The 19,694-nt window shown below is 57.1% G+C and overlaps 1 protein-coding gene across 1 annotated transcript; it reads left to right on the forward strand.

Moving 5' to 3' along the window:
- Positions 1 to 5,341: 5,341 nt before the first annotated feature.
- DBN1 (drebrin 1) lies at positions 5,342 to 19,677 on the forward strand. Its single transcript, XM_043465768.1, has 14 exons — positions 5,342 to 5,596; positions 10,166 to 10,221; positions 10,804 to 10,916; positions 11,072 to 11,146; positions 11,227 to 11,373; positions 11,510 to 11,587; positions 11,896 to 12,047; positions 12,131 to 12,194; positions 15,517 to 15,576; positions 15,666 to 15,789; positions 17,016 to 17,186; positions 17,541 to 18,223; positions 18,526 to 18,628; positions 18,798 to 19,677. Exons 1-14 carry the CDS (start codon positions 5,511 to 5,513, stop codon positions 18,866 to 18,868), a joined length of 1,983 nt encoding a protein of 660 aa, XP_043321703.1. The 5' UTR covers positions 5,342 to 5,510; the 3' UTR covers positions 18,869 to 19,677.
- Positions 19,678 to 19,694: the final 17 nt, after the last annotated feature.

The raw sequence follows: 19,694 nt of genomic DNA on the forward strand, positions 1-19,694 counted from the left end.
GAACCGTGAAGACCTCCCAGTCCATCCTTGGTTTCCATGGATACAAGCCAGCAAGAGCACAAGGGCGGATGGTTAAGTGCTGGTCTGTGGGGAGCCTTCTGGGGGCAGCCGTGTGGGAATGCTGAACTGTGGCCAGACCTGCCAGCTTACCAACAACATCCAGAGATCGACACTTTTATGTGAAATTTGGTTTGTCAATGTTGGCAACTAAGAGATTTTTTAAAATCTTATTTAAAAAAATATATAACGTGGACCAAACCCAGTGTGATGATAGGCCCCAGCCTGGAGAAGATAGGCGAGATGGGGAAGCAGCAGCATCACAGGGCAGGGCAGAGAAAGCAAAAGGAGCCGCCAGAAGTGGAGGACCACAGCCTCTGGAGGGAGGGAGTTTGGGGCAGGGAAGCCCGGGTGGGCAGGAGTGTTTTTAGAAGTGTCAGCCAGGCAGATAAGGCCAAGGAGTCCCCATGGCATTTTGCAACAAGGTGATGTTTGCCATCATATCACTTTTGCTGAGAGCTGGGGCCAGTGCCAGGATTGGAGGAAGAAGGGGAGGGTGTAGAGAGTGAGTCGACGAGAGAGTGTGGACAGCTGTCTTAAAAGGCTTCACTGTGGTGGGCCCTGAGGACCTCTAGCAGCTGTGGTCAGCTGAACTGCCAGGAGGGGTGGAGGAGGCAGCTGGAAGGCCCCTGCCAAGGGGAGGTGGTTGAAGAAGCTGGAGGGCAGATGTAAGGGGAGAGTAAAGGGGAGAGCAGAGAGCTGGGGACTGAAGCTCTGGAAAGCGGAGCTTTTTAGGTGGAAGTCAAGCATGGGGCACTTGCTCTGAACAGCTACCTCTCTGCTGGAAGCACAGAGCAATCGCTTAGATGTCATTTAATCATTAAAACATGCTTAAAAGAGATGTCATTAAAGGCACGTTTCAGAGGAGGGACCTGAAGCTCAGAAAGGGGAAGTGACCTCTCCGGAGCCAGCCAGCGGCCCAGGTCCAGTCCATGCTTCCCAGATTAAAGGCGGAGCTGCTTCCCACTGCACCTCCCAGCTCCCCACCCCTCTCCAGCACTGAGCTGCAGGGATCACTGTGTTCTCAAGTTTCAGGTGCAAGGCTATACAGGTGGAGGCCAAGGGTACTGGGAAATGTCTTTGTACCAGGCACGGGAGGCCATTAGCTCCCCGGGAGTGTGCAGTCCCCCCAGCCGAGGGGGCAGAGCCCTTGGCAGGGGGCTGAGTGGGCAACTGGAGAGACAGCAGGCCAGGGAGGGGCTTTTTCCAGTTCTGAGCGGCTTGCACTCATTTGAAATCAGCAGGGAGACAGGCGGTGGAGAACAGGGTACACAGGCAAGGACTGATGATTCTCGATTCCGGTGCAGCTTTTCTGTGCTGGGCCCCACGTGGGCCTTGGAACACTCACACGGTACACAGGGTCCTGCTACGGGAAGGGAGCTGAGGCCAGGGACTACGGGGCCTAGCCCCATGGCACACACATGGAGCAGCCACGAGGTTGGGATTTGAGCCTGAGTTGGCCTGAATCCAAAGCCAAACCTGAAACTGGAGGAAGAGTTCCTCCCCAGCTAGGACCTAAAGTGGGGCAAGGAAGGGGGTTCTGGGGGCTACTGGTGGGGCAAGAGGCAGCTTTCTGGGAACCTGCAGAGAACTCAGGAGGCTGGGGCCAGCCCTGAATAGCCAAGGAAGGTCCCAGGACCAGCCTAAGTTCTCCCACTCAGGACCTGGGGGCACTAGAAAGTCAACTTTGTTTTCATCCTTGTCTCTTGCCACTAACAAAAATGACTATTACTTGGAGACTGGTCAACTAGGAAGGACTCTCAGCTGCAATTCAAACTAGTCTAAGCAAAAAAGAAGGGTAATTTGTCTCATTTAACTGAAACGGTCAGTGGCTTCAGACACAGCAGGATCCAGTACCCATGGATGTCAGGATGTTTTCAGGAGTCTGAGTCCCCGCCTTCCGCCTTTTCTCAGTTCTGGCTTTAGTCTCAGGCAACTCATCCCATTATCAGCCAAAATGCCCCTCAACCAGCTCTAGGCCCACATCCTGCCAGCTCAGCAGCCCATCAGAGACTATTGATGGTTCCAGCAAAAAGTCCCAGGGCTGATACCCATTGGACTTAATGGGATCATGTGTCCACTTCTGAAGCAGCCACTGGTTCTGACCCACTGGCCTGAATCACATGCTGTTCTCTAGAGCCTGCATTGGAAAATCAACTGGAAGACAGGCAGGGATGGCTGACCATGGATGTCCACTGCACTGGGCAGACATCTCACTCTCCACACTCAGGATCCCTGCCCCCCAGACTCCTTCCCTTGGCCCCACAACTGTAGCCTCAGGAACTACTTCTGACCAAATTCCAGGCCAGGCTAGCCCCTGGATGTAGAAATAGGGGTGCTAGAAGGAGAAGCAGGGAGAGTGTGTGCTATGCTGAAAGGATGCAGGACAGACAGGTTTCTATACGGACTTTCCCACTCTGTGCCTTACAGGGCGAGTCACTGCCCCTCTTTGAGCCTTGGTTCTCCCATTTGTGAAACAGAAATGATAGCCAGCATGTCAATAGCACCTACTATGTGCAGCTGCTGTTTTAAATGCTTTCTAGATACTTACTTCTTAAATCCTCAGCAGACCCTATGATGTGGATACCATCAGTATCATCCCCATTTTACAGCAAGACAAGAAAGGTCAAGCAGAAGAGTCTAAAGTCCCACTGTAGCAAGGTCTGTGCGGCTCAGGAGCAGAGCTAAGTGGTGAAAGTGGCTGGGCCCATGCCAGGGGCAAGATCTGAAAAGTGATGGGAGCATTGTAATGATTAGCGCGAAACTTCTGAAGGTATGCTTGATAGGAACCTGCAAGAGACAGGGTGAGGGCAGAGAAGGCTCCAGGCGCTGAAAAAGTCCTGAAACCTACCTGTCAGCCTTGAAGCCTTATCTGAGAGGTGTGGGGGAGCAACGAGCAGGAAGGTGGGCGTGGGAGGGTGGGGCTGCAAGGAGGAAGGGGAAGGGGTTTTTGCTTTCTAAGCCTTCACCCTGTCACATTTTATCCTCACAACACGTTATCAAAGAGGAAACTTAGGGAAAGCATTTTACTCAAGGTCAGACAGCAAGTGACCAGCCTAGGGACGTGAATCCTTCTTTCTTAGCTTTTCCACTCTGGGGACTGAGAAGCCATTGGACAAGCGTCCCAATGCTGGAGGGGGCAGGGGGCGCAGCTGGGAGAGGGGACAAGCTCAGGATCTTGGGGAGGGAGAGACTTGGAGGGTGATCAGTGCTGGGAGTGGTAGACATAAAAGCCTGGTGGGAGAGCCTCCAAGGAGGCACCCAGCATCCACCCACCATGGCTGAGCATGTGGGTTTCAGGGCTTTGCAGAGGAGGGAGTGATCATTAGTCACCCTGTTCCCACTGGTTGAGGAAACTGAGGACTACAACGGGGCCACTGAATTTGGCAATTTAGGGGTCCCTGGTGACCTCAGCCAGAGAAGTGCCAGAGACCATGTGGGAAGGAGGCAGAGTACAGATAAATTATAGGATGATGATGATGTGAAGGGTGGGCTCCAGGGAATATGAGCAGGGAACCTCCCTGCTCCTCTGAAAATAGAGAAAACTGGGCATGGGGCATATGGGGACTCTCTGCACTATCTTTGTAATTTTTCTGTGAATTTCAAGCTGTTCTAAAATTAAAAGTTTATTTAAAAATATAGATGGCAAAGAGGTAAGAGTGGGTGTGGCTAGAATTTGTAGGTGGCTGGGGGAGGCAGGAATTTGAGAAAGAGAGCCCGCAGGTGCAGGTAGGGCTTCTGTGTTTTGGATGTGAAACTGAGCAGGAGGCTGGGGAGGGGGCTTTGGGATGGGGAAATGAAAGCTGGGAAAAGTCAAAGGAAGCAGGAAGGGACTGAGGCCTGAGATCCCTCGACCTACCTTTCCCAGGCACCCTTCAGCCCCGCTATAGGGTCTTCCTCTCCCCCTAGAATCCCACGGACTCTGCTTGGGCCTTGCCCCAAGTGGGGGCCCTGGAGAAACTGACAGGGCCAGGGGTCCAGGGGTATAGTGCTGAGAATTCCCCAGGTGGGGGCCTGTGGAATCTTTTGAATTTTAAGGGGTTCTTCATACTCTAAAATGCTGGGGTCCACTGCTGGAGATCAATGTGCATACTTCTTTCCTCTTCTTGGTCCAGTTAGTTGGTTACCCAGCTCAGAATTTGGAGGCCCAGCCCCACCACCTCCCAGATTGGACCAGAAAAAGTTTGCTCAGGTTCTGCCACCTCCTCTGGGAAGACAGGGGTGGGAGGCTTTGCAGGTGGTGGTCAAGGCTTCTGAGAGCTGCAGAGGGTTTCAGGAGCCCAGCTTAGGAGCAGAGTTGCTCCAGGAGGCCCTGGCAGTGGTGCACACTTCTCTGCAAGAGACTCCTCTGAGGAGTTTTCTGTGTTCAGAGCTTTGGGAAGTAAAGGTGCCAGGGGACTGGCCCTAGAGAGTCCTTGGAGAAGCCCTGCCCTGGGAGTCTGGGGTTAAATGCTGCTTCCGGAACTCTACTTGGGATTCCTCTAGGAGACCCGAGGCTTGGGAGAGAAGGCAAAGGATTTCCTAGGCTGGCCTCACTGGAGAGGGCTCAGGGGGCAGCTGGTGGGGGAGGGGTGCTCAGGATAGAGCGGGGCGGAGATGAGTTAGAGGTTGGGAATGTCGGAGTAGGAAGCCGAGAATGGTCTAGGAGGCAGGGGTGGAGGAGTGTGGTTGGAACAAAGATCAGAATAAGAACAGCATAGGCTGGAATAAGGGAGGTGCAGCTAGGGATGGGGTCTGACGAATGGGTAGGGGTTTGCGCCAAGCATACGGTTGGGAGTGGGGCTGGTACTAGGAGGGGAAAGAAATGAGGATGGGCTACAGATGGGCCAGGGGTTGGGAATGGAGGGTGGTTTGGACCAGGGATGGGGGTGAGGCTGGGGTGGAGGGAGACAAGTGAAGGACAGAGTGGGCCTGGGCCGGATTGGAATGGAATGGATTTGCGATTGGGACGGAGTTGGGAAGAAGAGGGCTGAAGTTGGGCCTGGATAGGGCTTGGTGAGGTGGGGATGGGGAGAGGGGGATCAAGGCGGGGGGCGGGAACGGAGGCCCTAAGGTTTGTGGCTGGGGACGCCACAGGGGAGAACTGGGACGTGGAAAGAACGAACGGCCCCTGGGTGCGGGTGCGGAGAGGTAGAGCCGCCTGGGCGCGGCGCGCAGGGGCTGGGGGCGAGGGGCGTGAGGGCGCCCCGGGGCAGGCCGGGAAGGGGGGGCGGGCCTCCCCCTGGGCCGGGCCGGGGCGGCGCTAGGACCGAGCGCGCGGAGGGAGCGAGCCGGGCGGAGCCAGCGCCCCCCGCCCCCCGCCGGCCGGCTCCCCTCCCCCGGCCGCTGGCTCGCTCGGCTCGCAACGCTGCAGAGGCTCTGAGGCGGCGGCGCGGCGACTCCGTCTTTCCCTCCCTCCTTCTCCGTCCGTCCGTCCGTGCGTCTGTCCGTTCGGCCTCGGTCCGGCCCGCAGCATGGCCGGCGTGAGCTTCAGTGGCCACCGCCTGGAGCTGCTGGCGGCGTACGAAGAGGTGATTCGGGAGGAGAGCACGGCCGACTGGTGAGCCCCCCGCCCCCGCCCCTCAGCCCCTTTGTCCCCGCGCCGCCGCCGCCGCCGCGCCTTTGTTTCCACCCGGCCCCGCCGCCCCGTAGCCGGGAGGGAGGAGGAGACCCCGAAATGCTGCAGCGGCCCGGGAGGGCCAGGGAGGAGCTGCCTTTGTGCGCGCCGGGGGAGGGGCCGGGCCGGGCCAGGCGGGGCACCCGCGGTCCCCGAGCACCCGGAGGCGGCCCCAGCTGCGCGGTGGGAACGCTGGTGGCTGGACGCAGGCTGGAGAGACGCAGGGTCCAGATGTGTGGCCTGGGGCTTCCTGGCCTTGCAGAACTCCTCCACCCCCTCCTCTTCGCCTTGGGCCCCGGTGGGGGGGACAGGTGTGCACCGGGAGGCCAAGGGCACCTTCTACACCTTTGGGCGGGCGGAGACCGAACCGGCAGAGCCAGAGCTGTCTACCCGGCCCAGCCCAGCCGGCCACCGCACAAAGGAAAAGCTAGGGCGGGGGAGGAGCGGCGCGGAGCGGGCTGGGGGCCGGGGCGCCCCGCCCACCGGGGGGCCTCTCGGAGTTGGGGTGTGATGAAAAGACGTTCGCTGCCATACGGCCACCGCCGCCGAGTGCCTCCTGTTCCCCTCAGGGGTCGAGGAGGCAGGGCTAAGTCTCCTCCCCGAGGCGAAGAGGGTTGCAGGGACTGGGCACCCAGGCTGGGACGTGCCAAAGAAACTGAACTGCCTGCCTAGGGTGCCAAGTGGGGTCCCCGGGAGGGAGCCCCCAGGCGGACCATTGTGGAGAGAGTGGAGGGAGTTTTCTGAGAAGAATGAGGGGTGAGGAGATCCACGGAGCCCCTGGCCTGCTGGCCCAGTGGCGAGGGGCTCTCAGCTACTGCGGGGATGGGGAGGAGCTGGGCTGCCCTCTCTCCCTCTCCAGCTGTTGTCTCCCCCTAGGTGGTGGGTGGCGACGGACCACCTGCTCTGAGGCTGGAGTCCCCAGAGTGGCAGAAAAGCCAAGGGGTTCCACACTGCCCCATCAGGAACCATCATCTCCCCGAAATATTCTTCTCTTGGGGCAAGTGCCCATTCTCTTCCCTAGGCCTTTTCTCCCCTTGGCAAGCAGGAAACACAAAATTGATGTAAGATCTGAGGGGCCACACTTGGGCTGGCCTCACCCTCATGCTGGGAAGATACTGACCTGGGGGCTGGAGGAGGGGACAAGATGGCCAGGCATCCATGCCACAGTACTGCAGCACTGGCGGGCGGCCAGGCCTGGAGGGATGGACGAGGCAGACAAGCAAGCTCTCGTGTCCTGCGGGTCAGTCACAGGAGAGGCCAAGACGGGCTAAGCAGGCAGGCAGCCCACCCTCTGTCCCAGCCCTGTCCCAGGGGGGGGCTGAGATCATGGGAGGAGTTGAGGGCAAGTGGCCGGCTTGGCCTGGTGGAGGAGCTGGCCATGGGATATGGGCCGTGCCTGGAGAGAGGCACAGCCCACCTCAGAATGCTCTTCAGTCTGGGGGTGCTGCCTATCACCACCCCATTTCCCCCCACCTTCCAAAAAGTGGAGCTCCCACAACCACTGCTGGCCCACATCCTGCTCAGCGGAGGCCTGGGCTCCCACCACCCAGCAGCATCCATGTGGCTCAAGCGAGTTATTATTCATCACTGGCGTGCGTCAGCCCCCCCCACCCCACCCCGATCTGGGTTGTGTGTGGGACACTCACAGATGTACACATGCACCCTCGCACATACACACATTTGCTCACTCCCAAGGGCCCAGATAAACATTTGGTATAAAGGATGTGAGAATCATCAGGGACATGAGGGCCCCTAGCACCCAGCATAGAGCCAGGGTACAGTGGGGTCTTCAGACTCAGGAGCAGACTCTGCACTGAGGCTCGAGGAGGGTCTTGGATAAAATCACCGTCTGGGCAAAGGGGGCTTGGCACTGCCCTCCTCTGAATAGGGAGTAAGGGCAGGGGGAGATCACACCCAGGTGGCTTATTCTGGAATAAACTGCTACCTGATGCTGGGAGCAGGGGACCATGGAACTCAGATTGTGCAGTGAGAAGAACTGGTGTTACCCTGGACGTGACCTGACTCACTGTATGACCACACAAGTCCCTGCTCCTGTTGACAAGCAGGAGAGGGATTTGGGCTCAACCATACCCAGGATGCTCAAGGCCCTTTCAGTTCTAATATCCTGAGAGTGTAGTTGTCCTGAGGAATCCACCTGCCCTGCAGCCCCCATCCTCAGCTCAACCCAGAATCTCCCTGGAGCTGCTACATTCCATCTCCCACTCATCCCAGTCCACTTTTTCTGGCTGAGATGGTTGCTAGATGGCAGATACCAACTAGAACTGTTCTGTGCTGTCTTGAAAGTCTGAGTTAAGTGTGCCACCTTCACGAAGCTTACGATTTGGAACGGTGTCTATCTCCAGGGGTTGGAGGTGTAGATTCCTGCCCCTCTCCCCCGCCAAAGATTCCTTTCGGTTTCACCAGCTCCAGCCCACCCGAAGCTCAGGTCACCTCTTAATGAGTTTGAGAAGCACAGGTCTAGTGAGATCCCAGGCAGCTTCAGGTGCCTCTTCCCATCCTTGCTGGGGTGTGGTCAGCACCCCAGGGAGGGAGGTGCAGTGCAGGGCAGGGCTTCCTGGGGAGCTGGCATTGGGTCCCTGAGGGGTTTCAGTCAGGGGTGGGCCTGGGATGGAGAAGCAGATCTGGCCTTCCTGTGAAGGCATGCACACCATGCAAAGGCTCTAGGGTGAGAAATGCCCAGAACTGTGCTGGACATCAGGGAGCCATCCAGTGTGATCCAAGTGTATGGTACGGATTCGGAGGTCTGGCTGGAAAGGCAGGTGGGGTGGAGCTCAGGGATGAAGGCCTGCTGAAATCTTTGAACTTAGCTGTGGTTTTCACCAGGTAAGGGCCAGGGCCGCAGCACAGAAAGGTGACTGAAGGTGGGTAGACAAGGAGCAAAGAGTGGAAGGGGCAGGACACGTGTTCTTGGGAAGAGCCACAGAGAGCCTGGGAGAGTCTGACAAGTCACGCTGGGGAACTGTGACTTTATGGCTAGCGCAGTGTCTGGGAACCAGAGTTGTGGAGTCCTGCCTCAGTTTCCCAGCTGCGGGGTGCAAAGGGGCAGATCCTTCTTCTCTGAGGGCCTTTTGTTTCCCGTGGCAGCTTAGGGCAGCCAGACAGGTGGTGGGACAGCTGTGTGGAGAAGGCAGCTGCCAGGGTTGGGGCCCAGGCAACAGTTGGACGGGGAGTTTCTGGCCCCACAGCCCACCTGTGTCCCTTTTAGGAGGGAGGAGATCCTGAGACGCGGGGAAGGGCTGGGGGCCCATTTGGCAGTGACTTGTGCTGACCTCATGGGGCTGGGCCTAGACCAGGCACTCCTTCCGCCCTCCCTCCCTCCTTTCTCCCTCTTCTCTCCTCCCTCTTTCCTTCCCACCCCTTTCCCTCCCCGCCTCCTTCGTTTTCTCTTCATCCCTTCACGCCCCTCCCTTCCCTTGTCTTCTGTTTCTGCCTCCTCTCCTCGCTCGCTTTCTGTTCTGCATCTCGCTGGTCTCCTCCCTCCTCTCCTCCTAGCACCCTGCCTTGGCAGTCGGGAAAAGGGAGCTTGAGGGAGGGGCTGAGCCTCCTTGCCCCTCCAGCCTTTCTTCCCAGCCCCAAGCCTGTCTTCCTCCAAGTGGGTCCTGGGAAAGAGACATTTCTCTCTTCCCTTGTGTAAAATGGATGTTGAGCCACTCCTACCTGTGGAGAAAAAGCTAGGGAGGAGGAAGGCTGCTGGGTCAGCTCTCTGCCAGAGCTGAGAGGGAAGGAAAGGCCAGCAGTCCCCGGAGACCAGAACCTCAGCTAGGGCAGAGGCAGCCTAGGGCTGGAAGGCCAAAAAAGCGCCGCCGCCCAGAGGCCAGAGTCCAGGCAAGAGTGGCCATGGTGACCTCATCCCCATTTCAGAGAGTCTGAGATTGAGGATGAGGGTGTGTCCCCGGGGTCCTTTGTGTTCAGGAGAATGCAGCTGGGTGGGCTAGTCGTGTGCCAATTGCTGGGTTGCCATGGTTACCAGGGGGATGCCCAGAGCTGAACAGCACCAGGTTCTCTCTCCCTGCCCCCCCTTGTGGTGGGGGGAGGGGCAGTGGGTACCGAGGCACGCGCCAGGTAGGTTCCTGGCAACCACCAATGGGGGATGAGGAGCTGTAGCCAGGGAACGGTAACCAAGGAACCCGTCGCCTTGGAATCTCCATCTCACACCACTGGCTGGGTTGCAGGCTGCTAGGGCCAGGGCTCCGAGGACACAACACATTGGCTTACTGGAAGCGAGCCACTGGCCAGCAATTCCTTCCCCCTTGCCTGCTTTCCACCTGATCCAGGCCTCCCTCCATCAAATCCCAAACTGTCCCCCACTGAGTTCCAGCCTGAAATGGTGCTTAGCTCTGTTGTCATGGTGATAAGGCTTAAGTGCTAGGCTGGAATCCCCCCTCCTGTCCTGCCCCCTCTGTGTCCCTCCTACCCTCCCAGAGCCATCTCCACCCAAAATTGGCTGCCTGGGCCCTGACAGTTCTCCGAGCCACCCCTCCCTCTCCCCAGGGCTCTGTACACATATGAGGATGGCTCAGATGACCTCAAGCTTGCAGCATCAGGAGGTAAGAATTCCAGCCATTCCTTTGTCTTCCTCCCCACCCCCTCCTCCGGTTGTTTTCTTCCCCACCCGTCTGGCTCCAGGCCACTTCAATGCTTGCTTGCCTGCGTCCAGCAGACCATTATTTGTCTGGCAAGTGTCCTTCCTCCAATCATCCCTAAGATCCCCAGGGTGGGGAGGGAGGGAGACTGGTTTCCTGTTTGATTATGAAAAGACAGAGCCAGAGAAGGAGTGTGACTTGCCCAAAGTCACACAGCTAGGCGGGAAGGGGCCTGACAGGGATGGCCTGGATCACCCCACTTTCTCCAGAGCCCAAAAAGGTTTTAATTTACCTCAGTGGGTGCTAGCACCACGTGAGACTTGATGTGTGAAGAACACATCCTCAGTTCTCTAAGGTCCTGGGGGATTAAAAGGCAAAACTCACACCTGCCTGCTGCCTCTTTCACACCAGCACAGAACTCTGGGACTTGTAGATCTCTGGGGGTGTCTGCAGAGCCCACAAGAGGAGTCTTTGCTTTGGATTCCAGACCCTTTGTTGGGGAGGGGTTCAGGAGATTGGGCCTGACAACCGTCCTGATTCCCCCAGATGGGGGCTTGCAGGAGCTCTCCGGCCACTTTGAGAACCAGAGGGTGATGTATGGCTTCTGCAGCGTCAAGGACTCCCAGGCTGCTCTGCCAAAATACGTGCTCATCAACTGGGTATGCACCAGTGGACTGGGGAGGGGAGCTGAGGGCCCCAGAACAGTTCTCCTCCATCCCACTCTACTCACTGATGCTGTGGGAAGAGAGCTCCAGGCTTCAGCCTGCCTCCAACTCTTGTCTTTTCCCTATCCCCCTTTGCTGTGACTTTGCAGGTTGGTGAGGATGTACCTGATGCCCGCAAATGTGCTTGTGCCAGCCATGTGGCTAAGGTGGCCGAGTTCTTCCAGGTGCGCGTGGGGTCAGGGCTCTCGGGGGTTGGCGAGGGCACGAGGACTGGCTGCCTGAACCTGCCGTCTTCCTGCGGCAGGGTGTCGACGTGATCGTGAATGCCAGTAGCGTGGAAGACATCGATGCGGGGGCCATCGGGCAGCGGCTCTCCAATGGGCTGGCTCGGCTCTCCAGCCCTGTGCTGCACCGACTGCGGCTCCGAGAAGACGAGAATGCCGAGCCGGTGGTCAGTGTGCGGGCCCTGCCGAGCGCTCCGCTGGCCAGTCCCCTCTCGGTCCTCCCTGTTTCCTGGGAGGGCAGAGGGGTGCTCCTGAGCACTTGGCCTGTGGGCTACCCTCACACCAGGCCCCTTGACTCTGCAGGGCACCACCTATCAGAAGACTGATGCGGCTGTGGAGATGAAGCGGATTAACCGCGAGCAGTTCTGGGAGCAGGCCAAGGTGCAGACCCCTGCTGTCTGGGTGGCTCCTCTCCTAAAGTCCCTCCTTTCAACAGCAGGGCCCATCCCATGTGCTCCCCACACTGAAAGCCCCTGAATTCACAACCCTGGGTCAGGGATGGGGGTCTGCTGTCTGGGTGGCTCCTCTCCTAAAGTCCCTCCTTTCAACAGCAGGGCCCATCCCATGTGCTCCCCACACTGAAAGCCCCTGAATTCACAACCCTGGGTCAGGGATGGGGGTGGGGTGGGGTAGGGTAGGGTGGGCCACAAGCTCAGGGCCTGCACTGCCTTGGCATGGGGGTACTGCAGAAGGAAGAAGAACTGAGGAAGGAGGAGGAGAGGAAGAAGGCCCTGGATGAGAGACTCAGATTTGAGCAAGAGCGGATGGAGCAGGAGCGGCAGGAGCAAGAGGAGCGGGAGCGCCGATATCGGGAGCGAGAGCAGCAGATTGAGGAACACAGGTGTGCCCGCGGCTCCACCCCCACCTTGGGCCGCGGCCGCACGTCGGCCAGTCCTAAGGGCTCGCCTGCACCTTTCATTCCAGGAGGAAACAACAGACTTTAGAGGCTGAGGAGGCCAAGAGGCGGTTGAAGGAGCAATCTATCTTTGTAAGTTCTTAGCCCACGGTTTCTCTCTACTGGTCAGGGAAGTGGGGATGGTTCCTGAATTACTGGGCCCCTTGGGGGATAGAGTCTTGGGGACAGTGCTGAGCATTCAGGGTACCCCTGCATCAGCATGGCATGTCCTGCCATGTCAGGCCTGACCCCTGATCATGTGGGGTTCTGTCCCCTGGCTGTGGGTAGAGACCTCTTTGGAGAAGTTTATACTCTAGACTGAAAGAGAAAATCTACATTGACCCAAACCCTCACTGACCAGGCTCCTCCTGCCCCCTTCCAGCAGGACTTGAGGGGCTCAAGGTAGATGAGCCGTGCTTCCTGTACTTACTGGGACCTGAAGCCTGGTCCCCATTGTAGTAATGCTCTAGAGCCTCTGAGAGAATCTGGGCTGGTGCTCTGAACATCTGTATACAAGTATGTGGAGTGTCTCCTTTAGGGCAGGCACTTATTCCAGGGGTACTTGGCTGAACCTCCAAACATTGGGATGGCCCTAGGATCATCATGGATTGACCCTTTCACAACCACAGTGGAGACAGATCTTCATGCTTTGAATTGAATTTTACTTTTGGGAAATATCGAAGATCATTCAGTGCTGAGCATGGTACAGTTTGAGACAGGAGGTAGGCAATAGTTGTCTGGACTGAGACTATGGTGGGTAGCTGTTGAGCCATGGGGACTCAAGCAGACTTCAAGGTCACACCCACAGGAGGCTGGGAGGGAGGTGAGGACAGTCCTGCAGGCACTGGCATTAATGGCTATCATAGATCATTCCACTCACATTAGCCCCTAGAGGGTGGAAAGAATGTGTGGGTAGTAAGCTCCAAAGTCATTCATTCAACAAACCTTTGCCACCTCCCATGTGCTGGTGTTGGAAATATGGTGGAGAGCAAGATGAGCAAGGCTCTTTTACAATTAGCTGATGAAATTAACTGCAGCAAAAGCTGCATAACATAAAAGGTACCATCTTTACCGCTTTTAAGTGTGTTGTTCCATGGCGTTAAGTGTATTTATTTTATACAGCTTTAAGTGTATTTATTTTATACAGCTGTCACCACTGTTTATCTCGAGTTTTCTTCATCTTCCCATACTGAACGTTGTATCCATTAAACACTAACTCCCCATTGTCGCCTTTCTCAGCCCCTGGCAACTGCTCTCTGTGTCTGTGATGTGACTAAGTACCTCATATGAGGGGAATCACGCAGTTATTTTACCATTTATGACTGGCTTATTTCACTTAGCATAGCATAGCATAGCATTTCACTTAGCATATGTATACCAGATATTGTTTATCCATTCAGAGCAAGGTCTTTTGGGGGAAAAAAATTTATTTTTATGGAAAATTTCACATACACGCGCACACAAAAAGTAGAAAGAATAGTGAACCTTTGACTTGATCGCTTATCTTCACCAATTACCAATGTTTCAGGCAAAGATTTACAGTGTGATACCATTATTTTACAGTCTCATCTGGCCCTTCAAGTATGGTTCATATGACAGTGACAGTAGGTATTTTAACAGGTCACTGTGGTGACCCTGCAACTTCAGGTCCCCTGAGGAAGGTCCCACACAAGAAACTTTGGAATTTACAACCGTAAAATGCTTTCTTTTGACTTAAGGAGGTACTCTGCTTTCTCCCTTCTGATAAGAATTGCCTTCCTTATGTGAGTTCCCTTTTTGCCTGGGATACTAGGAGTTTTCCTTTATCTGAAGATTCTGAAGCACAGCAGCACCATTGTCCTTTCCAGTTACTGTGTTGATGTCTCTCCTACCCCCAGCTCTTGATTTGTTCTCATGCTTCTCACAGTATTGGTAGTTAAGGCTTTTGTGGTAAGCTGCCTCTGGTCCTTTTTTTGAATGAGGCAGAGGAACCTAGTCCTGTGACACTAGACAGGGGTGGCATAGCAGCAGAGGCTGGTGGGATGTATGTTTTGAGGGAAGGCAAAGAGCTTGACTGGAGTCCCTTGGAAAGTTGGAGGAGACAGCGAGGTCAGAGGAGGAGTTCAGACTTCCTTCTGGGAGACAAGAAGTGGTGGTGAGGGTGACAGCCCTTGAGGCTGTTGGTGCAGTGAGGTCAATTGAGGAAACAGGTGCCATTGAACATCAGGCAGAGCGCTCACACACATACATAAGTTCTCATCCTGTGTCACCCACAGAGGGTGGGGAGATAATCCAGAAACAGGAAATTATGACACAGTGTAATCGGTGTGTGGCTGGAACACCTCATGGGGGCCCAGGGAAGGAAATGACCTGAATAGGCCAAGGGCCCCTTCCCCAGGAGGCTGTGCTGAAGCTGAGGCCGGAAGCAAGAAGAGCTGGACCCAGGGTGGGGGTCAGGCACATGGGCAGAGAGGTTCATTTCCTCTGCCAAGGCCCAGAGTTGGGAAGTTGTATGCATGTTACAGGACCTACAACTCCATTGTGCTGAGGACTTGCTGCCTCTCACAGGGTGTGGGCGAGTCAGGGCAGGAGGGGAGTGTTGGGAGAGATGATGGGCTGGATCAGACAGGGAGAGGGGAGGCCCAACCAAGGACCCCCACCTATCTTTACTCCTGGGGCTGCAGTCCCAAAAGAACGTGGGCATGTGAAGGGCAGTAGGGAGTGGTGGGGACTGGCAAACAGGCCGCTGCACTGCAGTTCTAGTTGAAAGCTGCTTTGGGGCACACAGGCCTGTGTTGCCAGGGCTGCTGGCATTTTCAAGAGAAACTGAAGACCCTGATTTCAGTAAGAAACTTGATTTTTGAGTGAGTGAGTGATAGTTGCTCAGTCTTGTCCGACTGTTTGCTTCCCCGCGGACTGAAGCCCGCCAGGTTCCTTTGTTCATGAAATTCTCCAGGCAAGACTACTGGAGTGGGTTGCTATTTCCTTCTCCAGGGGGTCTTCCGGATCTGGGGATTGAACAGAGGTCTCCTGCATTGCAGGTAGATTCATGATTTTTAAGTGATGGCAATTAATTAAGGTTTTGGAAAGATCCTTTCAGGGTCTATAGAGAAAGAAATAGGGGGAAAGAGCAAGGAGGCAGGGGACTAGTGAAGCCTCAGTCATGATACCAAGATTCAGGCTGCACAGATGGCCAGGTCCTGGGGTAAGAGGTTTGAGAAAAGTTAGCTACAAAGCTGGGAGTGTTCCTGGATGGCCCTGGGTGCCCAGGGGCCTGTCTGGACTGGAGATGAGGCAGCTGAGGACCTTGCAGATGAAAGGTGCTATGGGAATGGTTCATAAAAGTGATTTCTGGTAGTGAAAGAAGTGGGCTGTAAGAAAGCCCAGAGTTCCTGTGGGGGTAGAGTGCTGAGAACACCATCCCTTTGGTTTCCAGGGTGACCAGCGGGATGAGGAGGAAGAGACTCGGATGAAGAAGTCAGAATCAGAGGTAGAGGTGAGCACTGTGGGGGGGACCAGGCATCTGAGTTTGGCCCGGCAGCCTCAATCCGGCCCCGCCTGGCCTGACTCCCCGTGTGCCCCCAGGAGGCAGCAGCCATCATTGCCCAGCGACCTGATAATCCACGGGAGTTCTTTAAGCAGCAGGAAAGAGTCGCATCGGCCTCCGCAGGCAGCTGCGATGTGCCCTCACCCTTCAACCACCGACCAGGTAGTCCCAGCTCCCGCACCCTTACCCAACCCCCACTCCTCAGGTTTTGGTCTTGAGCCTCTTTGGGACCTTCCTCGGAAGGGAAACCTTGCCCAAGGACCCCCTGGAGAAGCCAAGGCCGAGCATCACGTGTGCTTCCACCCACCGCCTCCAGGTGGCAGGGCTGAGAAGGGCTCGAGCAGGGCCTGGTCTGAGCAATGGGTGGTGCTAGAGGCCATGGGGGGCTGAGGGATCCCCCTGGCTGCTGTGAGTGGCCCTGCTGGGATTGAACTTGTCTTATCTGAAGAACTGTAGGTGCATGGGGAGTGGGGCCTCGTCCTGTCCTGAGATTGAGCAGCCTGGAGCTGTACTCCGGGTTCCCTGTTTGGATTCTCCCTGGATGGCTTCCAGCTCTCCTTGAAGCACCTTTCTGCTCCCTGTCTGCTGGCCTGCTTGCCCCTTCTGTGTGCTTGGCTCAAGTGCTAGGGCTCTAGGGGTGGGGCAGGCTGTTCCTGGGTGCGGGCGGCCCAGAGGCTGGGGGGCTGGCTGCATCGTGATGTGTCAGGCTCTCTACTGTGTGTGGCTGTTGCTGGTGGCAGTGGTCTGATGGCTTGAGGCTCTGGTCCAGCTTGGCTGAATGTGCGCCCTGGCTGAAGGCAGCGTGGACATCCAGGGCCGGCCTGGGGGTGGGTGAGGCCTCAGGATGGGGGTGGGGGAGACTGACCCTCTCTTGTCCTCTGTCTCTCTCTCTCTGTCTGTCTCTCTTGGCAGGTCGTCCGTACTGCCCTTTCATAAAGGCATCGGACAGTGGGCCTTCCTCCTCCTCCTCTTCCTCTTCCTCCCCTCCACGGACTCCCTTTCCCTATATCACCTGTCACCGCACCCCAAACCTCTCTTCCTCCCTCCCATGTAGGTAGCAGTCCCAGGCCTCTGCGGGAGGGGGTAAGGAGGGCCCCGCTTCCCAGCAGCCCCCCTGCCCTCCCCAAGCCTGATCGCTGATCTCTGGTGTTTATCCCCAGAGCAGGTACTGCCTGCTTCTTTCCCCTGGCCCTGAAGGGGCACTGGCCCTCCGGGGGCCTGGCTTACAAGGTCTGGAGCTGTGGTCTGGCCCCTGGGGGGCCTGGGGAGCTCCCAGCCCCCACCCAGACTCCAGAGAGGAGGGGCTGGCCAGGCCCCAAGTTGGACAGTCCTGTTTCTATCTGGCTCCTTGGCCCTCACTGATCAGCCTGGGGTTTTCTGTCCCACAGGCAGCCACCTGGACAGCCACCGGAGGATGATACCTACCCCGCTCCCTGCCCGGAGCCCCTCTGACTCTAGCACGGCCTCCACCCCTGTTGCTGAGCAGATCGAGCGGGCCCTGGATGAGGTCACGTCCTCGCAGCCTCCACCACTGCCGCCACCACCCCCAGCAGCCCAAGGTATGTGAGGGGGCCCTAGCCCCTGGACTGGGAACTCCAAGTGGCCACTCTACGGCCCTGAAAGTGGCTGGGGCAGGGACGAGCCCTGGTCAGACCTGCCTTCTCTGGACCTCGGTGTCTCCCTGGAGTGGGGACTGGGCCTTCCTCCCAGGGCTGCTGAGCAGTTTAAAGACTACGGGTACAGGGGCAGCAGGGGCCAGTGGGTGTTAAAAGGCACTCTGCATGGAAGTCTTAGTGGAGGCCTTCTTTCCTGAACTCTTCAGTGGGTAAGCAGGGTACTCTCAGGTGGCTGCCCAGGGCCCGCCTCCTTTCCTGGGAGCTGATCACATGTCTCCTCTGTCTTTTTTTCGACAGAGACCCAGGAGCCCAGCCTCAGCCTGGATAGTGAAGAGACCAGCAAGGAAGCCAGAGCAGCAGCCCCTCAGGCCAGGGCTGGCCCCCTGGAGGAGTCCCCTCAGGCCTCGGAACCTCCCGAGGGCCAAGGCAGCCCCATGGAGGAGAACTTGATGTTCATGGCATCTACAGAGCAGGCAGACCTGGCTGCCGCTCTAGAGCCTGCCGTGGCTGGAGCCTCTGCAGCCGACAGCCCAGCAGCTGATGCCATTGAAACCGACACTGCCGCTGCTGACACTGCTGTTGCTAACACCGTCGCCCCTGCCGCTGCCAGCCTCATTGACCTATGGCCAGGCAATGGGGAAGGGGCCTCTGCACCCCAGGCTGAGCCTCGGGCCCCCACACCACCTTCAGGTGCCGAAGTCTTGCTGGCGGAGGTGCCCCTGCTGGATGAGGTGGCTCAGGAGCCACTGCTGCCAGCAGGAGAAGGCAGTGCCAATCTTCTCAGTTTTGATGAGCTGCCTGAGCCGCCAGCCACCTTCTGTGACCCAGGGGAGGAAGTAGAAGGGGAGCCCCTGGCTGCCCCCCAGGCTCCAACTCTGCCCTCAGCTCTAGAAGAGCTGGATCAGAAGCTGGAGCCAGAGCTGGAACCAGAGCCCCACCTGCTGACCAATGGCGAGACCACCCAGAAGGAGGGGACCCAGGTGGGGCTGGGGCTACCTGATGGGAGGGGAAGTAGTAAGGGCTGGAGCAGGGGGCTGACCCTTGATTCCTCAGGCTTGCAACAGTACCCTGCCACCTTTTTCTGTGACCCACATTGTTGGGGGGAAGCTATTTCATTTCCCCTCCATGGGCCAGCTCTGCTTTTATTCCCAGGGTAGGCATCTGTGTTTCCCTGGCAACCACTGATGGACTCACTGGTTGCTGGGGAAACGAGCTCAGGCCTGGTAGGTCAGCCCTAGTCCTGCTGGGTGGGGCCCAGTGACTTGGAGCTTTTCTCCTGCAGGCCAGTGAGGGGTACTTCAGCCAATCACAGGAGGAGGAGTTTGTCCAATCAGAAGAGCTATGTGCAAAGGCTCCGCCTCCTGTGTTCTACAACAAGCCTCCAGGTAGTGCTGGGATGGATGATGGAGAGGAATTTGGGTGGGGGTGCTGCGTTCAAGTGTGGCCAGGCAGCCCTTCCCCCATACACAGCTGGGACAGCTCGCTGGGGTTGGGATGGACACAGGCATGGATCTGCTGAGCCATCCTAACTCCCTTCCCTTCCCCACATCATAGAAATCGACATCACCTGCTGGGATGCAGACCCAGTACCGGAAGAGGAGGAGGGCTTCGAGGGTGGTGACTAGTCGTGGTGCCTGCCCTTAGGCTGCCCTCGCCAAGGCCGCCCACCTGCCCCGTCTCTGGCCAGATGGTCCACAGTGCCTGCACTCGCAGCAGCTCCGCCTGGCACCCACTCTGGATTCTGGCCCTGGCTGGGAACTTGGCCGCATCCCTACCCACAGGGCCCTACTTTTACAGCTTTTCTCTTTTTTTTTTTTTAAAGTTGATAGGAGACTTGTACAGTTGACTGGTTTTCCTCCCGTTGGTAGTTAAGACGCTGTTGCAAATTCCACCCCCTTCCCACCCGGTCCAGATTGTAGCTCTTAGTCCTTCCTGCTCACTCACCTGGCCGGGGTGGAGGCCTCACCTGGCGTGGGGGGGAAGTTCTGGTGGGAAAATGTTCCCCCCACCTCTTTTCCTAGTTTTCTGTTTCTTGGAAAAAATATCACTTTGTATTCTCTGTCCAGGGCTTCAGATATTTTGCACGAATTTTAAAACATGGCAATAAATGGCTCGTGGGCTCTGGCTCCCTGGGACACCCCTCCCCGCCCTTCTCTTGACCCCTCCCCACCTGGCCCAAAGGAAGAGAAGCAGGCCTAGCTGGGGCCTCTCAGCTTCCCGGCCCTTTCCTGCCCCCTCCTGCTGGGCAGGTCCCAGGCTGGAGGCCCTAGGCGTGATTCAGGTCAGGGCTATGGGTGGCCCCTCTCCACCTCCTCCCTCTTTGCTTGGGTTCCTTTTTCACGTTCAGTAACTGTTTTTTGGAAAGCACAAACTTCTGTAACAGGTCGTGCTCATGTCTGTTAATAAAGAAATCCAGATCCCTTCAGGCCTGCTGCTCCGGGCCTCCAGGGG

Source organism: Cervus canadensis, chromosome 4, assembly GCF_019320065.1.
Source record: "Cervus canadensis isolate Bull #8, Minnesota chromosome 4, ASM1932006v1, whole genome shotgun sequence".
Taxonomy (NCBI): domain Eukaryota; kingdom Metazoa; phylum Chordata; class Mammalia; order Artiodactyla; family Cervidae; genus Cervus; species Cervus canadensis.

What these genes read in the sequence shown, in the direction of transcription:
- DBN1 (XM_043465768.1), top strand. Translation starts at nt 5,511, where the DNA reads ATGGCCGGCGTGAGCTTCAGTGGCCACCGCCTGGAGCTGCTGGCGGCG. An exon ending in ACCCTTCAACCACCGACCAG is followed by an intron (nt 15,790 to 17,015) that starts GTAGTCCCAGCT and finishes TCTGTCCCACAG; the next exon opens with GCAGCCACCTGGACAGCCAC. An exon ending in GTTCTACAACAAGCCTCCAG is followed by an intron (nt 18,629 to 18,797) that starts GTAGTGCTGGGA and finishes CCCACATCATAG; the next exon opens with AAATCGACATCACCTGCTGG.